At 64.1% G+C, this 21361-nt stretch overlaps 1 protein-coding gene across 8 annotated transcripts; it reads right to left on the reverse strand.

The window, feature by feature from the left end:
* Positions 1–4601: 4601 nt before the first annotated feature.
* CEP131 (centrosomal protein 131) lies at positions 4602–20983 on the reverse strand. 8 transcript variants are annotated; one of them, XM_054846954.1, is made up of 27 exons: positions 20965–20983; positions 19723–19921; positions 18614–18699; positions 17720–17834; positions 17204–17322; positions 16575–16688; positions 16315–16464; positions 15813–15930; positions 14944–15060; positions 13786–13954; positions 13548–13648; positions 13233–13415; positions 12709–12903; positions 12437–12574; positions 11742–11867; positions 11525–11641; positions 10015–10044; positions 9009–9111; positions 8493–8694; positions 8097–8204; positions 7773–7890; positions 7517–7591; positions 7288–7430; positions 6816–6993; positions 6512–6708; positions 4980–5040; positions 4602–4885 (listed from the first exon to the last, which is right to left on the reverse strand). In XM_054846954.1, the coding sequence occupies exons 2-27, from the start codon at positions 19897–19899 to the stop codon at positions 4811–4813; spliced, it is 3315 nt and encodes a 1104-aa protein (XP_054702929.1). In that variant the 5' UTR covers positions 19900–19921; positions 20965–20983; the 3' UTR covers positions 4602–4810. The 8 variants fall into 8 exon arrangements, with proteins under 8 accessions (XP_054702929.1, XP_054702926.1, XP_054702928.1 ...); XM_054846951.1 differs by having other exon boundaries at positions 19723–20015; positions 20965–20975; XM_054846953.1 differs by lacking the exon at positions 20965–20983 and adding an exon at positions 20794–20860.
* Positions 20984–21361: the final 378 nt, after the last annotated feature.

Raw genomic sequence — 21361 nt, forward strand, 5'->3', positions numbered from 1 at the left:
CGGGACCCGCCGCTCCCCCGGGACGCGCCGCCGCCGCCCCCGCGCGGCCCGGCCGAGGCCAGACGGAGCCCGCCGGGACCCCCCGGGAGCGGGGCCGGGACCCCCCCCCCCCCGGTGCGGGGCCGGGATCCCCCGCGGGGCAGCCGCCCCCCGGCCCCGCGGAGCTGTTCCGGTGCTGACCCGCCCCCGGCACCGCCGGCTTCCCGGGACCGGGGATGGGACCGGGGTAAGGATGTGTGGCTCTGCCCGCCCCCCGGCCGCCCCTCGCCCCCCGCCAGCCCCGCACACCCCATCCTCCGACCTCGCGCCCCAGCTGGACACCCCCCACACCCCGAATCTCTGCCCCCGCAGCCCCACGCGCCAGCACGGCCTCAGCCCCGCGGCCCCCAGCCCGGGACGGGGGGAGCGAAGCCAGCCAGGCCAACCTGCGGTGTGGGGTCCCCGTCAGGCCGGGGGGCTGCCCCGCTGCGGGGCCGCACAACTCAGCCTCGTGCGCTTGATGCCGCAGCCCTGACACGTAGGACTGCGCCCTCCAAACATGGGGTCCTCTGAAAACCGAATGGTCCCAACCCCGTGGCAGGGAACAGCCCACGGCTTCACCCGCGGCCCCACGCAGCTCCGACCAGTGCGCCGGCAAAGCTGCGGGTGCAGCCGGTCACCGAGCCCGCCCGGCTCCAGGGAGCAGCCAGGACGCCGGTGGGACTTTGGGATCACGGTGGGACGGTCTCATCCCCGTGAGCCCCCGTCCAGGACCCGCTGCTGCGGGACATCTGCCCACCCTGCGCAGGGCTCAGCTCTTAGCACAGGGCTTGCGCTTCCCCACAGTTGGTTTTAATATTTAAAGCCAAATTTTGCGTACACAATTAATTTTTTACAAGACTTCAAGCTTGCAAAGAACACCACGCTGCACATGTCACATCACCGCAAATAGATACAAGGCTGGAAAAATTACAGACTGCTGGGAGAATAAACACGCTCCCATCAGCCTGAGCCAGCTCGCTTCTCCCAAGCCTCCGCGTTTTGCTGCTGCGGAGCAGCTCAGACCCACGTGGCCCCAAGGTCCCTCTGTGAGGGGTAGCGGGGGACCACTGACCCCTCCCAACACCCATTCCGCTTTCAGTGCACCCTGGCTGGGGCACAGCTCACGGGCATCCCAGTGCCCCACACTCCCCCCGCCAGCCACCCCCCGGGTCCCTGGTCCCTCCTGACCATGCAAAGGGCCACGTCCCTGTGTGCCTGCTCAGTGCAGCCTGGGAGCCCCCCAAGCTCCCCCATACGCCTTCCTGGGCCTCAAAGCAGCCGAGCAAACCCGGCACAGCGCCTGGCACCCAGCGGGGCTGCGGGGGTTTTGGGTTCTCTCGGAGCTGCGGTGGCATCTGCACCCACCGGAGCAGGCACAGTCCCATGGGAGCAGGCGGCCACGCACCGCCGGGGTGGTTTGCACGGCCAGCCCCGCTCCTCGTGCAGCTGAGCTGGCGCCGGTTGAGTCACGGCAAGCAAGGATGCAGGTGGGGGCAGGCAGCTGCACAGAGCCCTCGCTGGCACCCACCAGCCTGTCCCGCAGCCCCCGCTGGGTGCCCGACCTGTCCCAGCTGCCCTCAGCACCGGGAGCACGCACAGCCAGTCCTGATGGCAGGGCAGGATGAGGATGAGCTTGAGGCCTTCCCGCTGCTGGGCAGGGGCAGTGGTGGCTCCGGTGAGTGTGATGGCATGAAATCACCCGGCTGTCATGTTTGGGGGTGGCGGCGGGACAGCTCCCCAGGGAAGCAGCCCTGGTGCCCAGCATCCCTTCCCTCCTGGCATGCAGGAGCCCAGCACAGCCCGTGTCCAGGGTGGGATGGGATGGGGATGGGGATAGGGATGGAATGGAGATAGGGATGGGGATGAGGATGGGATGAGGACGAGGATGGAATGAGGACAAGGGTGGGCTGGGGCTGGGATTGGCATGGGATAAGGTTGGGGGACGAGGATGAGGTCAGGGATGGGTTGGTGCATGTGCCTGCCCAGCCCAGCTGTGCTGCCCTTCCTCCTTGGGGAGACCTGGGACCCCCAGCTCAGCCGGGACACCGTGCACGGCAGCCCCATGCCCGGGCACCCTCCTCGCCCAGCTGACAGCCCTGGTGCTCAGCCCCAGCAGCTTTGTTCAACACATTCAGGAGCAGAGCGGAGCCATGTCGGCATCCCCCACGCCCACCACCACCCCCGGAGCTGCCCACTGCCTCTGGGCCTGCCCGTGCCCCAGCTGCCCTCCTCTCTCCCCGGCTCCTCACAGAGGTTTCTGACGTGGCTGCGGAAGAGAAGATCCCAAAGAAGAATTGAGGCCAAAAGCCCCAGCGCAGCTCCGCCCAGGCACCACGCGTGGGGTGCAGCCCTGAGCTCGGGGCTGTGGTGGGGACGGTCCCACCCCGGGCAGAGCCCCGCGCCCAGCAAGAGGCACAACGTGGGGCACCAGCCCGACCAGCGTCCCCTCCTTGGCTGGGCAGAGCTGCTGCCGCGTCTTGGGCAGGCGAGCAGCACGCTCGCCCCAATTAGCAGGGGAGATTACCCCGCACGGATCCTGCCAACTTGCTCCGGCTGATTTGTCTGGGGCCACAGCTAATCCCCTCCCGGGCAGACACCAGATTGAGCCGCCATCTCTGCGCAGCGGCTGCCAAAAGCACCCTGCGCTCCTGACCTCCTTCCTGGCCCGGTCATCGGGCTCGCCGGCAGCTAAGGGGCTCCGCTCATCCCGCCTAATCCCAGCGGGGGGGAGAGGCTCCTTAATTGGGGATCTTTGGCAGAGCCCGCGACAGCCGCGCTGCCACCAACAGCCTCGCTAACCGCCTGCCGTGCCGCTGGTCAGCAGGGATGGGGACAGAGCTTGTGCCACCCGGCCGACAGCCCCGGTGCCTGGTCCCAGGGGACCCCCGGGATGCGGGGAGGTGGGTGTCCGGCGCCGGCGCAGCAGCAGGATGCAGGCAGCCATCCGGCAAAAATCTGCATCCCCGGTTATGCAACGCCGCTGATTTATTCATGCCTGAACCGGGCACTGGCCTAGAAATTAGCCTCAGCGATGGCGGGGAGGGCAGGGCTGGGAAGATGCTGGAGGACGGAGCCCCAGGGGAGGGCTGAGCCCGCAGGGGAAGCTGTGGGAGCAGGGCCAGGCACATGGAGCACCCAGGGGACCGCGCATGGGTGCTCACCTCCCAGGCGGTGATGCCAGACAGGGCACAGGGTGCTGCCGTCCCGCGCAGAGTGGGCAGGGCTGGGCACAGGCACAAGCCTCCCAATCCGGGCAGCAAGGGGGGCGATCCCCTCTTATCCTCGCGTGCCATGTTTCACGTGATTAAGTGATTTAACCACAGCAGCATCCAGCACCCAGTTGGGACCACGCTGGGATGGAGCGGGAGATGCTGGCACAAGGCTCCGGGTGGCCCGAGCGGAGGCTGCGAAGGGGTGGAAGACGGAAGCGACGATCAGGAAACGGTCATTAGAAAAACAACAACAGTAAAAACAAGCATGGTGCCCAGCCTTTCCCGGCAAAACGGGGCTGTGTGCTCCTCCCTGTCCTTGCTGCTTGTTCGGATGGCCGAGAGGGGCAGCTCATCGAGGGGGGAGCGGAGATCGGCCTGGCCAGCGGCTCAGCCAGCCCAGCCCGGGGGGGCAGGAGCCCAGCAGCACCCATGGACCCTCAGCCTCTCCACCTCAGCCAGCAGCACCCCAGGGCTGGAGGAACTGCTCATGCCCTGAGACGTGCCAAAGCACAGGCGGGGGTACGGGACATTCGTGGGCTGCCGGCACCCCCGGCTGCCTTGGGACCACGTCTGCCCCCGGAAGCTGGAGCTGGGAGCCTGCGCCAGGACAAATGCCAGTGCCGGGAAGCGGCCGAGCTCCTCTGCAGCTTCCTGGGGTGCCAGAGGGTCCCTCTGCCCTGCAGCTCCACACAGCAGCAGGGTCTCTCCAGGAGGAAGGGGGCTCTGGCAGCGCTGCAGCTGGGTGTACGGCCGGCAGGACGGATGGGAAACACCCTGGGACTCCGATGAGCAAACATCTGCTCGCCCCCCGCACCGAGCCCCGGCCTCCTCGGAGGGAAAAGGCTGCAGCAGCGCGGTCGCACGCTCCCTGCCGAGAGGAAACAGATGCCGCCGGCCCAGCCCAGGCATTTCCCGTCACTGTCACGGGGCGCTGAGAGATTTGCAGGTAGCAGAGGCTGCGGGATCACGTCCTGCCCCGGCCGTGCCTCCCCGCAGCATCCTGGATATTTTGTTTTGGAAGGGGAAGCAAGGCGCAGAGCGGGGAGCTGGGGACCATCAGAGCCAGCACCCACATGCTCGGGCTGTCCCTCACTACCTGCAGGAACAGGGGGTCCCAACATCTCCAGGAGGGTCCTGTCCCCCAGCTCAGCCCCAACCTGCAGGTCCCACACATCCCCCCCTGGGGAAGGTCTGGGGGTGGGGAGGGTCGGGGCTGCTGCCTGCTCCCACGGCGGGGAGGGGCAGCTCGTGCCCTGGCACCGATACGCACTGGGGAGGGACAAATGCACCAGCGAAGAAGAAGTGGTGGATGCCAGCGAGGCAGAGCCCCCCCTTCCCCCAGGGGACACAGATGGAACAGGAAGGGCTGTAGAAACCAGCGCAGATTTATTGTTAAAACACAACCACCGAACACCCGAAGGCTGCCAAGCGCGGCAGGGCTCACGGCCGCCGCACCGGGACCAGGCTGTAAAACACCAGGGCAGAGGGAGGGAAAGGGGAGCCCCAGCCCCCTGCCCCCCCCCAGCAGGGGTCCCACGGGCACCCCGGAGCACCCCCAGCCCTGCACGGCAGGGTGGTCACTTGGTGGCCAGCAGCTGCTTGCGCTGCTGCTCCAGGAGGGCTTCCAGCCGGTCGGCTCGCTGCACGGCCGCCTGCAACAGAGCACACGGGAGGGAGAGCTCACTGCACCCCGGGGCAGAGCCGCAGCCCGGGGGGCGCGGGGGTCCGGCTGCCCCCCTCACTCACTTCGTACTGCTTCCGAAGGCTGCTCACGCTCTCCTCCTTCCTCAGGACGGCCATCTTCACCCTGAGCAGATAGACACAGAGAGGCTGAAGGCCCCGTCCCAGCGCCCGGCCCCAAACACCAGCCGGCCCCGTGCCCCAGCAGGGCGATCCCAGCGCGGGGGGAGCGTGGTCCCTCTCCTCCCGCCCGGTGCACTGCTGCAAGTCAGAGAGCAGCGGCTCTGGGCTCGAGGTGCCATTACACTCTTACTCCCTTGGTGAGCGTTACGTAGTTTGGATCAAGCCATCTATAGGAAGAAGGGGACATTTGCTTTGTGAGACTTAGTTAACGAACAGGACCACAGGGAGGGGATTTTAAGTTTTATCCCCACTTCTCGAGCCCACGGTTGCTGCCTCACGGCTAGGGAGCTCAGAGCACCAGGCTTTCTGCGTTTCAACCTTTGCCAGGCCGTAACTAAGGGATGGAAGGGGAGCGGGGGTCCTCACTCTCTCATGCTCCACGTATGAGCCTGGCTGTCAGAGCGAGCAGGAATCACTCGGCAGGATCTGGGAAAGCTGGTGAGCTCCATGCGCTCGTACTACAGCCTCTCGTTACAGCGGGTGGTGAGCAGCTTGGTACAGACACCGACAGGAGGGACGGCTCTGCACCGCGCTGGAGCCATTACCGCAGCGCTCTGCCCCACACAGAAAGAGCTCTGGCAGGAGACCATGCGCTTCCCTTTCCGATTCTTTCACTTGCAAAATCCCTCCCCCGCAGGCAGACTCGGAGGGAAGAGGAAGCCTTACGCTGTCACTGCCCGATGCTGAGCCCAGCTCCCAGCTCCCAGCACCGGCTCCCCACCGAGCGCAGGACGGAGCTGAGCCCCACGGCACAGCCCTGCAGTGCCACAGCCCTGCTCGCGAGTGTAGCCGCTGCTCCCCGCAAACGAGGTCTCAGGGTGCTGTGCAGCCAACAGCCAGGGTCCTCGGTGCGTTTTGGGGATGTCACAGCTGCCCTGGACCTCTGTGGCTGTGCAATGGCCGGCTGAGCCCTGACGCAGCAGCCAGCTGCTCCCTCCCCTACGCTCGTGGCGGGGGCATCAGTTGCCTGGCCACCCCAGAGTGGCAAATCTGCCGAGCAAGATGCCGTGGCTGCAATCACACATATAAGCACTACCCAGAGCGGAGCCCTCCAGGAGCTGACGGCGAGCCTGGCTGGAACCTGCCAGGAACCGCAGAGGGGGCTGCGCACCACTGGCCTCTCCTGGCAGGAGCCCTCACGCTGCTCCAGCTGCCCGTCCCTGCGCTCGCACCCTCCAGGCGTGCAAGGGAGCGGCCCTGGGGCCAGGATGACACAGAGCAGGCAGAAGTCACAAGGGCCAGAGGATTCAGGGTGGCTGAGCAGGCAGCCAGCTCCGGTGACTCCGCTGCCCGTTTTGCCCAGACAGGACTGGAAGCCAGGCCTGAGGACGCAGCACTCTGGACACACTCCCGCAACGCACCCCAGGCCAGCTCTGCGCCCGTGGCAGCCCAGCACGAAGCCCAGGCAGCCTCACCTCCTGTGAACCTCCTCCAGCTCTTTGTCCTTCTCCCGCACTACCCTGTCCAGCTCCAGGCGCTGCCGGGCTCTCATCTCCGCCATCTCTGCCTTTAGCCGCTTGTTCTCCTCCTCTGTCCCCACCAGGCGGTCAGCAAACTCCTGCCGGATCACTTCTGCCAGGCTGCTCCGCTCCTGGGCCAGCTGGTCCCTCACCTGCAGCAGGGCAGGGAGGTGACATCAAGGCGCTGACAGGCACAGGGCGATGCAGGGGGACGGAGCCGGGAAAGGAGCCAAAGCGCCAGGCTCTGCTCCCCACCCACCTTCTGGATCTCCTCCACCTCCTGCTCCTTGTGCTTCAGCAGGCCCTGCAGACGAACGCTCTCCCCTTCCAGCTCTGCCAGCCGCCCCTTCAGCTCATTGCAGCGTTCCTGCAGCTTCCGCTCAGACCTCTCCAGCTCCTGGAGCTCTACCTCGTACTTGTCACGGATCCTCTTAATCCTAACGGGAGGGGAGGACGGGCAGCTGCAGGGACCATCCCCAGCCGCCTTCGTACTGCAGGAGGGTCCACGACACAGCAGCAAGGAGGGGATCTGCCCCACGGGAGACCCGGGGCTGTTTCCTCGAGTGAGAGGTTAACTTCCCCCCTGCCAGCCGCTCCTTCCTGCACTAACGCTGCTCACACCCGCAAGCTGCAGCGTCCAGAGCTCGCTGGAGAAATGTGCAGGGCTCAGGGGACAGGGGAAGGGGACCGGCCGTGAGGAGCTGGGACCCACGGGCTCCCTCTCCCCCCACCTGCTCTCTGCTGCCCTCTCGCACTCCTCCTTGGCCGAGGACATGTCAGCCTCCAGGCGCTGGATCACCAACTCGATCTCTTTGTCTCGTTCCTTCCTCACCTCCTCCCGCAGCTCCCGCTCCCGCGACAGCAGCCAGGCTTCCTGGGCACAGAGATGGCAAATGCTGCCTCAGTCCCCCTCGGAGCCCAAGGGTGGCCCCTTTGGAGGAGGGCAGCCCTTGCTGTTACCTCCTTCTTCATGTAGTTTGCCTCCCAGGCCTGCTTCTCGATCTCCAGCCGGTCCTTCAGCACCTTCACTTCTGCCTGCGGAGAGACAACAACCGCTCAGCTCTGGCAGCTGCAGCCCCCTCCGGCACTGTCCCGGTGGGGTTCGGGGCTCAGCGGTGCCAGCGCGTGTCACCGCAGCCATGCGTGGGGGACCAGACTGGACTGCTCGCACCCAAGAACAGCAACCCGGGGCCCAGCGGCGAGGGGCAAACCAGACCTGATGCCGCCTCTCCTGCTCCTCCTTCTCCTTCGTGTACTCCTCCTTCAGCGCCCTGGTGACGGCCGAGCTGCTCGCCTCCAGCTGCCGCCGCAGCTCCTCCGCCTCCGCTCTCTGCCTGCCCGCACACACCGCAGCTCCCAACGTCTGCATCGGCCCAGCCTCGCCGCCCCCTCCTCGGGCTGCTCCCCCCTGGCCCCCCTCGAGCACCAGCCCCCTCTTCCCACCGCAGCCCGGCCTGGAGACACTGGCCCCAGCACTCCCGAGCTCGGGGCTGCCTCCAGCCCTTGGCCACCGCGCCGTCACTGCTGCCAGCCCTCTCACCTGGCCGCTTGCTGGCTGAGCCGCTCCTTCTCCTCGGCCACCTCTGCGTAGAGCCGGCGTCGCTGCTGCTGCAGCGCCTGCTCCTCCTGCTCCAGCTGCTGCTCACACCTGCGGGGCAGAGCAGCCTCAGGGATGGGCCTGGCTTCGGGCATTCATCCGCCTCTCCATCCTGTCCCATCCCATCCCTTCCACAGCTGACCAGGGGCTGGTCCAACTCTGGAGGATGCCCCTGGTTTACTGGCAGCTCCCACACCGGGCTGGTGCAGAGAAAGGGGCTGCCCACCACGGATATTAACCGCTGCAAAGATCGGGAACCCGTCAGCATGTGGGCGGTGGACACCACCCCCATGCCGTGAGCCCCAAACCACCCTCAAGCCTCCCCCCGTGATGACGTACCGCTGCCGGGCCAGCTCCCTCTCCCGCTGGCTCTGCTCCTCCTTCTCGCGCTCCAGCAGGCCCCGCAGCTCCTCTGCCTGCCGGCCATAGCGCTGGGCGGCCCGCTCATCCGACTGCAGCAGCTCGGCCTCGTGCAGCATCTTCAGCTTCCTGATGTCCTGCCTGTGCTTGGCGATGAGCTTCTGGATCTCCGGCTCCAGCCCTGGGGCAGCAGGAAGGACAGTCACCACTCGGCCTCGGGGCTGCCCAGACCCCAGCGCTGGTGCCCTTGGCCCTGGCCAGCGGGCTGCAAACACAGCAGCTCAGCAAAAGGGGGGCTGGAAAGGAAAGGGGAGCGAGCAGCACGGGCTTTCCTGCTCTCTGGCATCCGCCCCTGCCAAATGCAGGGAGCAGAGACCACCCACGCTGAGCGGCTCTTCCCCGAGCTCTGCAGACACGGCCCCTCTCCCGGACCAGCTCGGATGTGACCCCCACACCGCTCCGACTCCAGCCACCACCCAGGGAACGCGCCCATACCTTTCACAGTGATTTCTTTGATCTTTTTGGTTTTCTCATCAATCCACTTCTCCCGCCTGATTTTCTCAGTTGCGCTCATCAGTTCCTTCAGTTTCTTAATCTCCTGTTTGAGAGCAAACGGGAAAGTTTCAGAGACAAACTAGGGGAGAAAAACCCGCTAGCCTGGGAGCCCGGCTCTGGAGAAGGAAGTTGCAGGCAAGAGCAGGCAGCCTGAGCTGCGTGTACACAGCCCCGGCCGTGCATGTTCTCCTGCTCCAGAGAAGCGGCCGCACGCTCTCCGTGCCTTCTCCTCACTCTCACGGGACGGGGCCGCTGCTGCCCCGCAGTGCTGGAGCACAGGGGTGAGAAGAGCAAAACCTTCGGAAAAGCACTTGCTGGCTGAGACACGAGAGCACCTATGGAGGGGAGAGGGGAACCGGGGCTGCCGACGGTCCTTGCACACAGGGCAGTCCGTCTGTCAGCAGACGCAGGGTCGCGTGTGAAGATGCTTCCTTCTCCAGCCTTCCCTCTGCCTGGCACGGAAGACCCTCCGGCAGGAGGACAGACAGACAGACAAGCACGCCTCCCAGCGCCCGCGGTACCACTGTGGACCAAGCTCCTGCAGCACCCCAAAACTCTCCAACGCCTCGGAGGCTGCCCAGCCCGGGCACAGCCACTGCTCTCGCTTTCCCCTCTGCCTGCGTTTACCTCCTCGGCTCTCCTCTCCAGCAAAAAGGAGCGGGGAATAGCAGAGGGCCGCCCGCACAGCCCGGGACTCGCTTTTAGGGAAAAAAAGAGGGCAGGGAAATCGGCACAGGAAGACAGGGACGGCCCGAAGGCAGCAGCTGAGCAAGTGGCCTGGGGAGATGGGGCGAAGGGGCTCCTTTCCGGGGCTGACCCTGCCGCTGAGCGGGGAGTTCCCAGCCCAGCCCTGATACTGCAGGCGCCTGTGGAGCCGGAGCGGGTCAGGGCACGAGAGCAGAAGGGCAAGGCACAAAAAAAAAAAAAGAGCAAAGACCACATTTACCTCGCAAAAGGGGCCCAAAGTGCGCCAGACCTGGGGAGAAAGAAAGGAGGGGATGGAGAGAAAAGGGGAATTGCAGAGTCACGGGGGAGAGGGGAGATGGCAGGGGAGAGAGGCAAAACCAAACAGCCAGGGGGGCAGGGCAGACAGGGGGGCAGGGGTCCCACAGGAGCGAGGGGATGCACAGCCAAACCGGCAGTTACACAGACGCACCGAGGGCCCGGCAGCACCGCCGGTGACTGCAGCTCTGGGACAAGGGCAGAGCCAGCCCTGCCAGGGAGCGTGCCGCATGGTCGGGAGGCTGCTCTGGTGACCGGGGGATGCCCGCGGGGACGGGCGTTACTCAGTGGCCACCCCCCAGCACACAGAGGGGGCCGTACGGCAGAGCCAGGAGCCCAGCTCACCGGGAGCAGGGACAACAAAGGGGCTGCAGAGCGGACACAGAAGGGCTCCCGGGCTGTTCCCAGTGCTGCCGCCCTGCTGCGAGACAAGAGGCAGCTCCTCTGCCCCACACAGGCTGCAGCAGCAAAACCCACCCCGTCCCTCCACGGGAAGGTGGCCCCTCCAGGCAATGTTGCGCCGGCTTCTTTCTCTCGGCTGGGCTCAAAACTCAGGCTTAAACAGAGCGGCAAAGGGAGCCAAGCGAGCCTTCGCTTGGTTTGCGCGAGGGCATCTGTCTGAACAGGCTCAGACTGGTGCAAATGCCTGCCCCGCTCCAGCGCCCAGGGCACGAGCTCGGCTGTGAGGCCACGGGTGAGCAGGGAGCGGGGCAGCAGAGCCAGGGCGAGCCCCACGGCAGAGCTGCGAGCCAGCGGCGCTGCCTTCTGCCAGGGCCAGCGCGGGCAAGCCGAGCCGAGCCGTCTCCATTTGCAGGAGAGGGAGCTCTGCACGCTCCCGAGGGAATCTGCCAGCCAGCTCCCACAAAAACCCTCTGTGTGTTTGGGTGCTGGTCAGGGCGAACAGCCCAGTGAAACCCACAGAGGTCTGTTGTTACTTACACACTTACACACCCCGTGTCCCTTTATAATCTTGTCCCCATTCAGCTCCCTGCTCCTGCAAAGGGGGCTGGAAGTCACCCAGCTCAGAAGGATATGGCCACAGGTACAAATTCATCCGTGAGCATCAGGTTTGTGCTAGCGCCTGCTTTCGCCTCCGCCGAAGCGAGGTCCCCTGGTCACCCCCCGCCGGGGAAGAGCTCTGTCCGCAGCAGGATGTGTGGGAAGGGTCTGCCCACGCACAGCCCCTGGCAGCCCGCACTGTCTGTCCGTCAGTCCCACCACCCGGCTCTGGGCTGCAGAGGACAGCGGCCTCTCGGGCAGCCAGGGCAGAGCTCCGCGGGTGACACGGACCCTTCTGTGCCCAGAGAAGGGCTCCCCAGAATGATTGAGCCCCACTGAGGTGAGAGAAACCGTACAGGTCTGGGCAGAGGTCCCCTTTCAGCAAAACCAGCCAACTCTGGCCACGGCACGTCTCCGTCTCCTCTCCCTGCCCCCCACCCTCCCTATCCCCTCACCAGCTCGTGCTGCTCCTGCATCTGGGTGATTTTCTTGCCATACTTCTGGTCCACTTGTTTCAGCTCAGCTACCACAGCCTCACACTTCTCGTTCAGCACCTTCTTATCATCAATCAGCTGGGCAGGGCAAAGAAGAGGCATCAGGCAGCCGGGCAGGGTACAGCAACCTCCGCTTCTGGCTTCAGAAGCACCAGTCGGAGCTGGGATGGGAGATTACCTGGTCGATGAAGGCCAGGTGCCTCTGGATAGCTGCCTCGTACTGTTCCCTCTGCAGCTTGAGCTGGTGGCTGAGCTCCTTCTCGGTCTGTTTGACGTGCCGGACAGTCAGTTCCCTCTGCTGAGCCTTTTGGATGCAGGGGAGAAACGGCCACAAGACATTAAGAGGAAGAAGTTACACCAGCCCCAGCACGTGTACAGGAGATAACTACCGAACCTGGAAGGCACTGTCGGGCCAGAACAAGGAGGAACAGAGCTAAAGCAAAGTCCCTGGTACTCACACCTCCTGCCCTGCTGCCAGCAAGAACACCCAAACCCCTGCGGGACAGAGGAAAAGAGAGTTCAGCCCAGGAACTCACCGAGGGCTTCTGGACTAGCCAGGCCCCTGCCAGGGAAGGGACTTTGAGGAAGGTTTTCAAATCGGGGGGGCAGCAAGAATTGGAGAGAAGCCCACACCAGACCAAGGAGGACCTGGCAGATCTTTCCCACGCTAACAGTGACTGGGACCGCGGCATGCCCGGCAGCCTCTGGCCCTCCGGCTCCTCGGCACTAGCTCCGGGAACACGGCAGTACTTTGCTGGGAAGCCCTATTCACAGAGCCCCAATTTTGTGCTTCAAAGCCACTGCCCCAAGAAACATCTGCTGAGGGCTCTTGGTCTTCATTCCCCAGCAAACAAGAGCATCTGGCTCACACACCAGGGCGGTCTGCAGCAGGCCGATGGCTCGCTTCTTCTCCTCCACTTCCAGCTTCAGCCTCATGATGGAGCTCGTCACCTCTGTGGCAACAGCAGATGCCTGCTCCAAGTGAGCCAGCTCCTCTTCCAAGAGGAGACCCTGCAACAGGGGAAAAAAAACAATTAAGAGGTGGTGGGGACCTCCTGGAACCAGAAGAAGGAGACAAGAGACCCGTCCCACCAGGGTCTTGCACCACCTCTCAAACATGAACGGGCTCTGGCTTCAGCACTCACTTCCCGCTGCGTGGCCGAGGCGGACGACCTGGGCCTCTCCTGCTCAGACTTCTCCATCTCGTCCAGGAAACTGATGATGCTTTGGAGCTTGGCCTCCGAGAGCAGCGCCCCATCCTCGGGCACCCCCGGGGAGTGGTTCAGCTTCCCAAACTTCTCCAGGTTATCAGCAGTCAGGGAGTTGGAGCTGGGCTCCTGCTGGGCAGACACAGGTGTGAATGAGCACCCAGGGAAGGCTCGGGAGAAGAGGTGGTGGCTCTTCTTCATCACCAGAGCCCACTCCTCCCACTGCACCCCAATAACCAGCCTCTGTATTCACCCTCCTCCCACCACAGCCCCCGCATGGTTTTGCTCCTCCTTGCCTCCTCTGCTGCCTTCAAACTCCTCCACTGCCTTCTCCGGCAGCAAACCTTTCTCACCCTCCACCACCCAGCAAGCGCAGGAGAAAGCAGCCCGTAGGGAACCTGCTCTCACCAGGCAGCCATCGCTGTCCGAGGGCGGACAACCAGCCTCAGCCCCCTGCCTACCCCATCAACCCAGGCGTGTCTGTCCTTCCTGAAGAGCTTCGGTGGGGGCAGCAGCTCTGGCTCTTCCTCCAACAGCCTGAGCGTGTCCAGCAGCTCACTCAGCGTGACCTTGGACTGAGCCCTGCTGACAGCAGTCACCACCGTCTCCAGATCCTCGCCGCCCGTCTCTCTGGAGCTCACATCCTGCGGAGGGGGGGGAAGGAAGACGCACCTTGCAGTAAAAGAGTTTGCCAGATCTCCCCAGAAGTCAACGGAGGCTCCAGAGCCACCCCGGCAGCTGGTGCCAGGAGCCCCGTGAGGCCAAGCCAGACCCACCTGCAGCTTGTCCTCTGCCCCAGGGTCCCGTGCGGGCGCGGAGCCGAGGTCTGCGAGGCTGCTCTCTTCCGGCTCCGCGGCTACCGAGTGGAAATTGGCCTCTGCAGGAACCAGACCGCTCTCAGGCACTTGCACCAACCAGAAGCTCCCCAGAGCGAGAACAGCCCCCCCCGTTCCTCCTTCCCCCTCACGTCACACGCTGCTCCAAAAGCATGGGAGACCTGCAGGAGGGACTCACCGGCATTATTGGCTTTGGTGACACTGTTGGCTGGGCTGACGTTCCTTGCAGAAGCAGGTTTGGCAGGCTTCTTCTTTGCTACCCTTCTGCTCTCCTTCACCAGCGCAAGCTCCTCTTCTGCCAAGCGTTTTGTGTCCAGAGCCTTTTGGGCCCTTTTCTGGTGCAGCTCCTGTGGGGACAGAGAAGCCGTCAGCGTCCTGCTCAGCACGGGGCGTGTGCTGACACTGCTTCAAGTGCTAGCAAGGGCCTGGGAGACCACCACGACCCACATGCTTGCTGCTGAAGGGTTAACAAGGACAATTCCAGAGGAAGGGAAAGCACAGGAATAGCAGCTCTACTCTGCGCTGCTCCGAGCGGTGGGGAGGTCTCGCCGGCTCCACCCGTGAACGAGGGCTGTTCCCATGCCCCTGCGCAGCATCCTTTGCTGCTCCATAAAGGGCTTCCGAATCCCGAGGGCCACGCATCGCACAGCGCAGCGACGCGGCAGAGCCCAGGGAGTTGCCTCAGCTGAGTTTCGGGAAGTCACAAGCACACGTTTGCAAAGCTGTTGCAGCATTTTGCTGTCCTCTGGCCGCTCCCTCTGCATCTCTACTGACCACCCCCCCACCAAAATACGATTACATTTAGGGCAAGGAGAAACTGGGTTTTTTAAAAAAAATCTTCAGCTATACTGCAAGCAAACGCGCAACTCCCCATAACCCACGCCCTTCAGTTGTGCCCAGGGGCACCAGCCCTCTCCCGCCTGCAAGAACAGGGTGAAGACGGCGAGGTGCTTCCCACCAGCAGCATAGAGCGGGGCTCAGCCCACCCTGGAGCACCCCGCTCCCGAGGAGGGTCCCCTTCCCCGGGCACTCTTGTCCTCCCCGGCCACTCTGAGGAGCTGCCATTACAGTCTCCCTGTTTCAACACAGTCACCCTTTCCCCGAGAACAGATCGAAACCAGCGCTTCGAATGAGCTGCCAAGGCTTGGCAGGAGCACAACGGGAAACCGCTCTACGGCACCTCCGGCTCCGTAGGGAGCACTCCATTTCCAAGGCTGGCTCCAATTCCGCTTCATGCAAAGCCCTGGAGATGCAGAGGGGAGGCCCTCTCGCCACCTCACAAGAAGATGCCAACGCTGGCCTCGCTCAGGCCACAGCACCTTCGCCTTGTCCCTACCTGGATGGCAGCGCGCCGGGCCAGGCGCGCCTTCTCCTCTCGGATCTTCCGGCGTTCCTCGTCCTTCCTCTCGTGCAAATCCAGGATATTCCCTTCCTCCATCCGCTGCTGCCTTTCCTTCCAGAGAGGAGGGTCAAAAACGTTACCGAGGGCTCTCCAGCACCCACCACCCACAGCAGGGAAGTGGGAAAGGGCGCGCTGCCCCTGACGTCACCCCATATCCAGGCTTTCCATCCCCCCAGGCCCCCGCTCCATGCGGGTACAGAGTCCTCAGAAAAGCTCCACTTTAGAGCAGCTTATTTTCTTTAGATACTAAATGCAATTATTAGTCATCTGGGTCTGAAACCACCGAGGAGACAAGGCTTAAAAATAGACTCTCACATGCAAGAGCTACAGTACTTTTCGTTATTGCGATAAATAATTAAACACAAAGAAACACAAATAGCTGCAGATGACTCGCCACTCTCTAATGAGCCAATTCGTTACTGATTCGCTACGATGAGCTGAGACAGGGTATCCCTCCTCTGGCCACGAGTGTCCAAGACAATAAAAGAATTGAGCAGGATTTGTGCTGCTACTGCCAACCGTCCGCCTGCTCGCGGCTGAAGGGAGCTGGTGGACAGGAGCCACGCAGCGCTGAGCCCAGGGGCTCCCAGCCTGAGCTCCCCCTGGAACCAAACCCGGGCTTTCCCCCGCCACGGCCAGCGCATCTCCACGGGGCCGGGGCCCTCCCCAGCTCTCTGGACCACGAGGGGCTGGCTGGATGCAAAGCCAAGGCGCCCTCGTCTCCGACAGCTCAGGTCTGGGTTGAAGGGTCTGGTGACTTAAGGGACTCGAATTCCCCCGAATTTGTGGCGGACAGGACTGACCTCCCTTTTGGAAGCCAGCAAGCGCCCCAGAGCCGCCGCCGCCGCCCTGTGCCGTTGCGAGTGGCGTCGGTACCAGCGCTGGATGGTCACGGCGGCCAGGTTGACCTGCTGGATGAACCTGCGGGGAGAGGGGGGCTCAGCGTGGCCCCAGGGTCCTCCTCAGCTGCACCACCCCATCCTGCTGCAGCAGCGCGCAGGCAGCTCGCCCACGGCACCGGGACCCGTTCTGTCCCCTCACACCCTGACTCAGCAAGGTCTCTGCCTGGGCTGACGTTTGGGGCGGGAGGAACTCGTGCCTTGGACGAGGACAGCTCAAAGCACAGAGCCAAGTCCCAGGGAGGGTACATCAGCCACTGCAGGTGCACTGAGAGGGGCCCTGCCCGAACCCAGCGCCCCAGAGGAGAGGAACAAACCAGTACCGGCTCCCCTGGAGCTCACCCCTCCGCCTGGCACCGTCCTCCTGCCCCTTCCCACCAGCCATCACGCGCCAGCTCCGTCTCACCTCTCTGCTTCCTCCTCGGTCACCTCCTGTCTCCGGGGCAGGCTGCTGTTGTTGTTGCGGGTCATGATGTTGTTGCTGGAGAAATTCTTCTGGGACTTCATGAAGCTGCTGCTTTCGCCGTCCTCGTTTGAGGTCGCTTTGACAACATTGCTAAGGCAGAAAGCGAAGTCACTTGGCACCATCCTGCCCCGTCCCGTGCCACACCAGCACATGGAGACACAGTCAGCACAGCCCCCAGGCCAGGACCTCTCCACACTCACTTGAGGGAGCTGGGTGCCTGGTTGGAGCTTTTGGGCGCAGGGCCCTTGTCCGTGGTGGAGTAGTTGTTGTGCACCATGGTGGTGACACAGTTGCCCATCGCGCCCTTGTTGCTCCTTTTGTGGAGAGAGGACGAGGCATTAGGAACTCGCCGGATCCGGAGGGGACAGCACACGCCACGGACGCTCCCTGCGTGGCACCCCCCAACCCAACCGTGACCGTCTGGAGCATCCCCCAAGGCGAGGAACAAGCGAGGCCGCACAAGCGACTCACCCGCTCCCTAGAGCTCGCTCCTCGGAAGCTGTTACCTGCCGCACAGACAGACAGACCGACCCAGCCCGAGCAGACCCAGCACCCTGCGCTTCAGGCTGTTCTACAGCCTCAGCTTAAGGCTCTCCTGGCCCCGAAGGGTTCAAGTTTTACTTGTTCCCTTTCCTAGAGCATGAGCAGCCTCTCCCACGCATCAATCGAGCTCCCGTGCAGCTTCCAAACGCATCCTGGCCAGCCAGCCCGGCACACCCGGCCCCGTGCCCTGGCAGAGGCAGAGCCCCGGCACCCCCTCCTCTGCCCGTGTCCTTTCTCCGTGTAGCTCCTCACCAGACCGGCTCCAGTTCAGCGCCGCCCCTCCTACCTGTTGTTGGCGGTGAAGTTGGCTGCCAGGAGCACAGAGGCTTCTTTCCTCCTCATACCCGCCGGTGGCTCAACGCTGCGGGAGCCAGGGGGGCCCAGGAACGCTCGCGGCTGATCGTCCTGCCACGGAGCCAGCAGGCGTAAGCGCAGGCGAGCGCCAAACCCACGTCCTCAAACACCACCCTCTTCCTTCACAAGGCAGGTTGTCCCCCCCCATGGAACCTCAGTTCTGCAGCACGGCAGCCTCTGCCTGCCTCCCCCAGGAGCACGGACATGACGGGCAAAAGCCCCAGGTCAGACGCAAGCCCAGCACAGGCCAGAGGAGCGGACAATCACGTTGGCCACCTGAATCGTGCCAGCTTTGCCGGCAGGCTGAGGAAGGACCAGCCTGGACGTCACGGACGAGCTGCACCACCCCCCACCCTATCCTTGGGTCTAGGGAACCCTCCCAGCCCCCCACCAAAGCCAGGCAGGCAGAGCCGACAGCCCGCCCGCCCCAGGACGCCGCCATCCTCACCAAGATGTTCCATGTGGTTTTCTTTTCCGGGGAGGTTTTGCTCAGACTCGCCAGTTTCTTTCTTCCCCCAGAACCGCTCTCAAAGAAGGTCAGGAAGTCTCCCGTCTGCTCCGAGCTTTAGCCCGAACCCGGGGAAGGCAGAGAGGAGGAGAGAACACGTGCTCTGGAGTTAATATTGCATGCAGACAAACAGCAACAAGACAGCGATAGCGGGGTTCTCATCCTGCACAGGCTGCTTCAGCGAGAAGCGCGCTCTGATCGCAGCGGGGCACTCTGAAAACGCACGCAGCGCAGAGCTGAGGCACACCTACCGCCCGCCACCACAACAGGGGGAGGAAAGGGCTGGAGAATCATTACACAGCCCCAAAATCTACGAATTATTCATTCTTATACGGACTTTTAGATTTCAGCATGATGTGTGGCGATGATAGAATAGATTAAAGGGATGGGCACAGGGCAACAAGAGAACACAAAATCACGATTCAGAGACAGCCCTGGGAAGTCATTGGAGACAGGAGGAGAACTTTCTCCTAACACAGCCCAGCTACAGTCCGGAGGGTCCACAAGGGGCTGTTCTAAGTGAACGGTCCTGTCCCTTGGAATTAATTTGAGAGTCTTTTGTGACAGAGGCTTCCCAGCCACAGAAATACACTCTATTTCCCTGAATCCTAATCAAGCGACCTCATCTCCAAAAAAAAAACCAAACCCCAAACAAAAAAACAGACCGTGGCTTTCCAAGGCCAGGCTGTAACCCCGATGCATACGACAGAGCTTAATGTACATTTCTGAAAGGCTCCGGTTCCCTCACAGACAAGAGAGGCCAGACAGCTCGGTGGGGTTCACACAGTCCCGTCCACGGGACAGACGGACGCCGGTTGGTGGCTGGGGCTGTACCTGCGCACGCTGTTCACCCGCTGGTTAACCTGGGTGGTGCTGTTGGACCTCCGGAGGTTGTTCATCGCCCGGGATCCTGCATCTTCCTGCGGAGGAGAGCGCTAAATTCAGCACGATGTTAAGCAGCACGGGCAGGCAGAGCTGGGATGCCTGGCCTGGGCAGGCTCCCCCTGCGCGTCGGTGTCCTAAACCAGCACCGCTGCGGCGCTCCCCTTCCACCCCTTCGGCAGCCCCGACAGGACGTTTCCGACTGCTCCTTGAGGCAGAATGCAACGACTCCTCGCTGCCTCTCCGGCTCCGTGCTGCTGCTCAGCCAGCAGGAACGCGTTCATCCGTGTGAGCTCCGCAGCCGAGAAGGGCCACGCTCGTTACCTGCCCTGGGAATGAGCGTGAAGGGAGACTGCCGAGGCAGCAGGGATTACTCGGCAAAGAGCATGGAGACTCTCTGCTACTGGGACTTAACAGAGCCCGGTAAGTACCTGGGGCTCGTTCACTCTGCTGAAAATACACTCAGAAAAAACCCCACTCTGCGAGACACCGAGTGTCCCGAGCTCCTGCTCAGCCCAGCAGGAACAGAGGGTGCCCAGCAAGGCGCAGGCTGGGCCTGAAAGCGCCACAGCATCTGGCAGAAGATACCAGGAACTGGGGAGTCTCCAGAAGGAAATGGGTGCAGGGAGGTGAAGGGCAAGGAAGGGTGAAGCCTGACGCTTCCCTGCTTGCCCTTCTGTGTACATTAGAGGGTCAGAAGAGACCTGACGAGCAGCCGATCATCAAGAACGATCAGATTTGGAGAGAGAGCACGGCACCGCAGCACCCAGAGCTGCAGCTCTAGCTGGTGCCTGCACCAGCCCCACTCTCCCCTCCTGAAGGGGGTGCGGCTGCTCCCCATAAACATGCAGCCGTGCCACCCTGCCATGCACTCCCAGGGAAGCCAGGACCCTCCCCAGTGCCACCTCCCGCCTCAGAAGCCCAGCCTACAGGACCAGCGCAGCCCAGCGTTAGAGAGCCAGGAGAGCGGGAGCGCATCGAGGCACCCCATAACCCACGCACACACGCCTCCCGCCCCGGGCAGCAGGAGGGCTGCAGGACCTCTCCCACCCAGGACTCACCAGTGCATTCCTCTTCGGTTTGCCATCGGCGGTGACCGAGATCGAGCGTGCCACGTGCTTGGCAGGAGAGGCGCTGCTCGGGCGCCGCAAGACTGGCGCGGGGAGGCCTGTCAGGCTCAGATCCACGCTGCCAGAACCGGTGCCCTGGAAGGAGGAGCCGCTGCGGGTGCTCTTCATGCTGAGGCAGACAGAAGGGGCCCTGGAAGCACAGCGCGGGCGAAGAAGTGAAGGCACGGAGAGTACATCCAGCCTCACGCAGCAAGGAAATCGTGCGCTCTGCTCCCGGCTTTCTCCTGCAAAAGCCGGCACACAGAGACGTAACTTTTCAAACGGGACAGAACACCTCCCTCTGTATTTCCACACGACAAATAACCCCGAACACGAGGCCTGGAGAGGCTCCAGGTGAACTCCTCGCAGTGCCTGACACCAGCAGCCGGGCAGGGATGCTGAAGAAGCAACCGGGCAGCTCCCAAGGGATCCGTGTCCCCCACAGCGCTCCCCATCCCGGCCCAGAAGCCGCTTGGAAGCGGCCGTGCCCTCTCCACGGGCGCAGGGCGAGCTGAGCGACCTCCCCAGCTCGACACGTTCCCCGCTTTACCCCTTCGCATCCCCTCCCACCACAGAGCTCAGAGCCGGGACCCGCCGCCATCGCCAGGGACGCTCCACGCCACGGGCACCACGTCGCGTTACGGACACGGCTCCCCGCCAGCCCCCCGGCCCCCAGCAGGGCCGGCTTCACACACCCCCCCTTGGGGCTCCACCTTGGCAACGCCTCGGGCTCCAATAACCCGGGTAAACAAACGGCTCTCGATGGAAACCGCTGGGCTCGCACCGGGAAACGGGGCTCAGGCCCGGGGCTCAGGGCCCCCAGACCCCCCCCCAGCCCGAGCACAGGTCCCCGGGCTCCCACGGCCCAGGACCCCCCCCGGGAGCGGGAACACGGGTGAGGGGCTCCAGGCAGCGCCAAGGGCCCAGAGGAGGGTGAGCGGGACCCGCACCGCACCCCCCGGGGCCTCCGGAGGGGGCAGCACCGAGGGCGAGGTCGGACGAGACCCCCGCCCCGGGCCTCACCCGAGGGCCCGGCCCCCTCCTTGCTCGGCTCCAGCACCCCCCCAAAGAGCCCCAGGGACCGTTACAAGGGACCGTTACAAGGCCCCGGCCCCCCCGTACCCCGTCCCGCTCCCCCCGGGCGGAGCAGGCCCCGGCCCCCCCGGCCGCCCATCACGCCCGCCCGCAGCCTACCGCCGCCGCCGCACCGCACCGCCCCAGCCATTGGGCGGGGCGAGGTGGCTGCCAATCGGATGGGAGGGGCGGGGCGGGGAGAAGAGCGAGGATAGGTTGAGACCTAGAAGGGGGTGGGAGAAGGGAGGGGCGAGAGGGTGGGGCCTGGGGATGAGGGAGGGTGTGAGGGGCGGGGCTTGGGGAGAAGGGCGGGGCCTGGGTGAGGGGCGGGGCCTGTGGATGAGGGCGGGGTGAGGGGCGGGGACGGGAGAGAGGCGGGGCTATGGCAGGGGGCGGGGCCTGCGGGAGGGCGGGGGGCGAGGCTTGATCCAGACCCACAGGGGCAGGGGGGGCGAGCTGTGGGGCGGGAAGCTGTGGGGCGGGGGGGGGGGGGAAGCTGTGGGGCGGGAAGCTGTGG

The sequence above is a fragment of the Grus americana genome, chromosome 18 (genome assembly GCF_028858705.1).
Source record: "Grus americana isolate bGruAme1 chromosome 18, bGruAme1.mat, whole genome shotgun sequence".
In the NCBI taxonomy this organism is placed as follows: domain Eukaryota; kingdom Metazoa; phylum Chordata; class Aves; order Gruiformes; family Gruidae; genus Grus; species Grus americana.

What these genes read in the sequence shown, in the direction of transcription:
- CEP131 (XM_054846954.1), bottom strand. Translation starts at nt 19,899, where the DNA reads ATGAAGAGCACCCGCAGCGGCTCCTCCTTCCAGGGCACCGGTTCTGGC. An exon ending in GGGCAGAGGACAAGCTGCAG is followed by an intron (nt 13,416 to 13,547) that starts GTGGGTCTGGCT and finishes CCCCCTCCGCAG; the next exon opens with GATGTGAGCTCCAGAGAGAC. An exon ending in CCTCGGCCACGCAGCGGGAA is followed by an intron (nt 12,575 to 12,708) that starts GTGAGTGCTGAA and finishes CCCCTGTTGCAG; the next exon opens with GGTCTCCTCTTGGAAGAGGA.